This window comes from Electrophorus electricus, chromosome 13, assembly GCF_041902795.1.
Source record: "Electrophorus electricus isolate QZ-2024a chromosome 13, ASM4190279v1, whole genome shotgun sequence".
NCBI lineage: Eukaryota > Metazoa > Chordata > Actinopteri > Gymnotiformes > Gymnotidae > Electrophorus > Electrophorus electricus.
In genome coordinates, this window is record NC_137509.1 from 12016175 (window position 1) to 12021843 (window position 5669).

The following is a 5669-nucleotide window of genomic DNA, read 5'->3' on the forward strand; positions in this document are numbered from 1 at the left end:
TGATTTCTTATATCCTGTCTTGATTAAACAAGACCAAGGTGATGTTCATTTTGGTTTTTAAAAACAGCTTTTGAAACTACTGAAAGTAGACCTAGTTACTGAAAAAAGTTACGTCTACTGCTTCATTGTCATATTTACAATCCTCGACATAAATTGCAATTGTTTTTCATAGGTTAATCTGGATGTTCTCAACATTACCGAGAATAACATGTGAGTTGTGAGTATCACTGCACAACATAGCCACATGCATGCACTTCTTTATTATTTAAACGGTTACACATTGCAGAACGATAAATGGCTGGAAAATTGTGTGAAATATGTTACTCCTTTTACCTTCGCAGTCGTCTGCCTCCTCGTGGCCAAAAGAATTAATATACATTTCTGTGCGAGCTGGTCTCACTGATTCTACAACGATGTCTAGTCATTACCCCAATTAGGTAATTATTATATTATATAAATTGGGTAAAGACTGCGTGATCGGGATGGATACTACCCAAAGAACCAGCAATAATGATTCTGTTCAGGTGTTATTGCTTTGTCTTTTATGGGCAGGCACAGCTCTCTGCCCTGAGGTCTTTCAACTCCTTTATAATGATGTCATCTGTGGTGCTCCGATACATCACCATCACAGGAGACTACTCCTGTGATGTGCAGGTTGACCTAGAATGGTACACAAGGTTACAAACAGGTAAAATAATGAACACTTATGCCATTTAAAAAATATATTGAGAAATAATTAGAAAGAATCTTTAAAATGACATTTCACTGTGTTTTTTATTTTGTTTTTGTGTTTCAACACAGATTTTTGACTTCTCTGTTAGGCACATACCCCTACAAAAGAGACAGGTAATTTACCTTAAATGTTTAATCATTCAGTTTGGGAAGATTCAGTTTGACAGGGTGGAAAAAAATAAATAAATAAAAAAGGTAAAGTGACTGAAGCAACTGCTTGCAAATCACACCTGGAGAAACTGAGGTTAATCCTCACTGGCTGCAGGATCCACTGACTGAGTTCACTATAATGAATGTTAATGTGGCATTCATAAAGCCTGCATGCAGTTCCGATGGTGCTCCTCTGTCGCCTTGCTCCTCGTGTTGAGCACTGGCCCCAAAGTGGTGCCTCTGTCTGTGCTCTGAGTTCGGCCACGGCAGCATCTCTGCTGGCCTGACCCTATAGGCCACCAGCAATGGCTGGCTTACCGACCTCCCATTCAGGCAGTACGGGCTCTGTGTCAGGGCCTCATGGAGCACCAGACTGCTCCCCTTGTCCCCGAAGCGCAGCTGGAATCCTAGCATATCGAGCCGGTGCCGGGGAGGCTTCAGTGTGGCCATCACGTTGAACATGTCGTAGCCCAACGGCGGGAGCTCGTTCAAGCTCAGCAGCTGATCGGAGGGCAGGCCACTCATGCGCTTGTTGCCGGCTCCAGGGGAGAGGCTGTGCACAGCTACCATCACACTCAGGGGCTCAGGGTGCAGAGACCTCCTCAGTAGGACCAGCTCGGCAACGGTTATGGAGGGCCTCAGGTGGGACACACTGAACCAGGTCCAACCTGATGTGTTGTCTTTTGCTCCTGCTCATGAGTCATAAAAGTCGATACATTATTAGCTATTGGTACAGCTGATTTTAACTGTTTATAGGTCAGGAAGGGGCAAAGTCATAAAAGGTTTATTGTGATGTTTATGATGCTGTGCTGGGAGGAGAAATGTTTCATAAAACGCACCTTGTAATATTTCTCAGTGTTTCGGCAGACCCGTTGGAGAAAGCTTCTTACCTTGGATACTGCAGAAACTTTGCACCACGGGACCATCGCTACTGTGCCTGGACTCTTGCATCGCCAGCAGCTGGTAAATGCACTTCGTGTATGGGTGTGGTTTTGCCGGGTGTGGCACCGACAGCTTACTGATGTGTAGCATTTCCAAAATGTCTTTGCTAAGATCCCTGTTGCCCATATCCCCTGCGAGATCCTCTAGTAATTGTGGCATTAATCATATCCAGGATTAGAGCTGCACAAAAGCACCCCAAAGCTCTATCGTAACTCCGAGAGAGATAAACAGAAGGAGATTTGTTTCTTGACTGTGCCTCACAACTAGATGAGGGTACAGGAGAGGGAGGCCGAACTTCGCTCGCTAATTGCTGGGTGGGAAAGATTCACAGGCCGCGACCCCCACAGCAGAGCTGGAGAAAACATAATTACGGTGCACACAGAAAACCCCTGGAATGTCAGTCCATTTGACAGGCATTGTGCCCTTGCTGTTCCTGGCAGTGGAGCAAAGCAGGGAGCCTTGTTTTGGTTTAAAGATTGCTTTTCAAAGGCTCTTTTCAACTTTTTCCTTGTTTTTAACTGCAAACCCCTCTCTCTTTGGTGATGGAAAAAGGTTTGGCTTATAAGAAGATTCTTATCATTTCTTAAGTGATGAGGGCACTTGTATGGAAGTAGTTGTGTGGGTTTGTTTGTTTATTTATGTATTTGTTCAAAGTTTAAGCAGCTAACGTTTGTATCTTATTTATGATTGAAGTAAAAAAACTTCATTTTCAAGGTGTCAGTGTGGTTTCATTTTATCAGCCTTTGTATTTCCTGGTGCTTGGGTGTTTTTTGACTAGTTCAGTTTGTTTGAGAGAAAAAAGGAATTAATTTATAGTCTCCTTAAGAATGCATATGCTTACTCATGGTTTATATATATATATATATATATATATATATATATATATATATATATATATATATATATATATATATATATATATATATATATATATATATATATAATTTATTTATTCGCCACCCCCCCATATGGTTTGCTCTGTGACCCTCCTGTTTTGCAGTTGATGCTTTTCTCATCCCTCTGGTGAATTCATTCTGGTGTTGTAGTAATCTGTTGCAGAGGGGAGGTGCTGTTACTGTCACAGGCGATCATGCTTGTGACTGAGTCGGTCTTTTTGGAACATTCCATATGTGAAGGTTGACTTCCTAGCACTCTTAATAAAGGGTCTCAAATGGGTCTGAGGAGATTAAATTTGCTAGTGACAATTTCATTAACATGTGGAATGACATGTATGTATACAGCTTACATATGAAACATAGTTTAAATGGGTCTATATATCAATTAATTTGATGCTTTTACTAAAATGATTTGTTGTGTTGTCACTAGAGACTTTTGGACTGGAATAAAAGTTACCAGTAGGGGGGGGAAATACTGAGTTAAAAACTCAGTCAAAACTTGTATGGACTTCCATGTGCAGCCAGACCTGAATACTTGAAAATGTTACCAGTGTGTTGCTACTGTGGCATACTACCTCCAGAATGTTCACAAAATATTTATTTATTTATAGCACCATATAGATGTTGGATCACTATGTACCTAAGCCTAATACTGAGCACAATTTGGCTTGCTCATTTTTCCTGCTCCTAGTGCTGCTGTTGGCTGGATATTTGTTTGGCAGACCACTCAGTCTCAGAGCGACCATGACAAGACTCCAGCACATTGGTACCTGATACCATCACAAAACCCATTACCATGCCACTACAATGCCAGTATTGTACATGGCTTTAGTTGTATAGCTGTGAAATGTAGCTTAAAGAAAGATGTTTAATAGTTGCAGAGTGTTTCTATGTGATGTACAAACTAGGAGAGAAAGTAATTACTGCACAATAAATAAATATAACTCTTAGATAAAATGTTGAAACTTTTTTTTTTTTTTTTTTTTTTTTTAAGTAGCTACCAAGACCTGTAATTCCCTTAAGTTGCAGACAAAGAACTGAAATTGTAATTTGTGTGGTGACTTTTGCCAGTTCAGGTACAGCTCTCGTTAGAGCATTGCAGTGAATAAAGATTGTTGTTCTGCTCTATTCCCTTCTCTGATGAGTATGGCTTTGTTGGACTAGCCAGCCTCCCTTAAAGCTGTGAGGAGCAAGAGCATTGATTCATTAATCCTCTCTTATCCAAACAGAAGCCTAAGGGAAGAAACCTCACCTTTTAGCAGCATAGTTATAAAGAAAATGGTTTCCACCTGTTTCAAGTGAAACTGAAGAGTAAAGTGTTCTTGTGGGATCAAACACTCACATTTCAGCTTTTAGGGAGGTGGTATTCCAGTATGACTGATTTTCTCCAAATACAATATGTAGGGGGAATGAATAATCATAAACCGTGAAGATATGTAAGCTATATCCCAGCCATTACTGTACTGGTTTATGGGGGCTTTTAGGTCAGCAATGATTTTGTAAATTATTTATGTTGCATTGAAATACTAAATTAAAAAGCAAAAATATAGCTTGTAATAAACCACAATAGATCCATAATGTCTGCTGTTTTTACTTCAAAGGAGTGTTTTGTTTGGTATTTGAGGCTCTTTGCCAAAGCGTCTTTCAAGCATTTAAGAACATTTTTGTATGAACAGCCAAGGATTAATGTTATGCCTCAGCATTGGAAACAACACTGTCATGAAAATCCACTTAAAACAGGCTAAATGAGAATTCCACCTACAGAATAGAATGGTGTTGCTTAAAATCCACTTTGACCAAACATCTGAATGGAAAACACGGTGTAGAAGTGCTTGGAGGACATGTGTTCTACATAGCGTGAGCGTCATTTGTGGGAAATGCTTGCATTCACTTCGGTTTAGTAATCAGATTCATTCTTTCTGATGATTCCTGTTGATTATGAAAATCAATACTAGGAACCTGTGGTTTATCAGCGTGGGGAGGGTGAACCCGGATCCACTTACTTCTTAAAACATTGTCATGTGCTAACAGGCCCCAGGGAGAGAATGCTGCAGATAATAGCTTGTATATTTGTGTGAACTCATTCCCTGTTGGTGGGGAGGGCTAGACTGGATCTAGGCTTGTAGGGTGGGGGCAGGGTTCTTCTTTTCAGCTAATTGCTTTTAGTTTGGAGGCAGCTGTGTTTACTATATTCTATACAGATTTCCTCTAGATAGCCAAATACATATATGGCAGTGGAACAGCTGTTCATTTTTCTTCTTCCTACAGTTGCTTCAGTGGCTTCTCATCTAATAGTGAGTGTTTAAGTCTATGGCGTGCTTTTACAGGACATTAACTAGTGCAGAAATATTAGTTGGTTATCGAGAATAGTAGTGTTTTACTCTCCACATAAGGTTTGTTTTTTGTTTTTTTGTTAATTCTGCCACTAACAAAACAAAGTGAACTGTTAGCATAACAATCTTCTAGATTAGACATGAGTTATTAACTCAAAATGATCAAGTCAGAGGTCACCTGGCACAGGAAACTGGTGTCAGCAACATGGTTATAAGATATGGCCATTAATCATTCGATTTACAAACAAACTTTTTTGTTTTAAAAAGGGAGTATTCTTCATCTCCTCTCAGATTGCATCACTACAGGTCAGTTCTCAAGGACTGGACAGAATACAACCAGTAAGGATACCAGAAAAGCAACTCAAACGGCACTGAGTGTGAAAACAAGAATGTTTAAAAAAAAACACACACACACTTCTTGTCGAGATTACTTGTTTACTATGATGAGAAACAGTGCACTTAGTCCACAGTCTTTAATTATCTAATGCTACAGGAGATGTCACAGCTTGTGACAGTAAAAGCATTCTACCTTCTCTTTGATCTTATTTTGTGTTTGTATCCCTCCGTTCTGTTTGCGTCTGCATTTCTTTTCACCTTTGTTGGGAAACTGTGTACG

General features: G+C 39.9%; 1 protein-coding gene across 1 annotated transcript; it reads right to left on the reverse strand.

Annotated features, from left to right (window-relative positions):
* Positions 1-527: 527 nt before the first annotated feature.
* Positions 528-2465, reverse strand: LOC113580478 (uncharacterized). Its single transcript, XM_035519972.2, is given in 5 exon segments — positions 528-660; positions 760-831; positions 963-1089; positions 1092-1571; positions 1773-2465. Coding segments are annotated over 5 exon segments (1023 nt in total). The 5' UTR covers positions 1984-2465.
* Positions 2466-5669: the final 3204 nt, after the last annotated feature.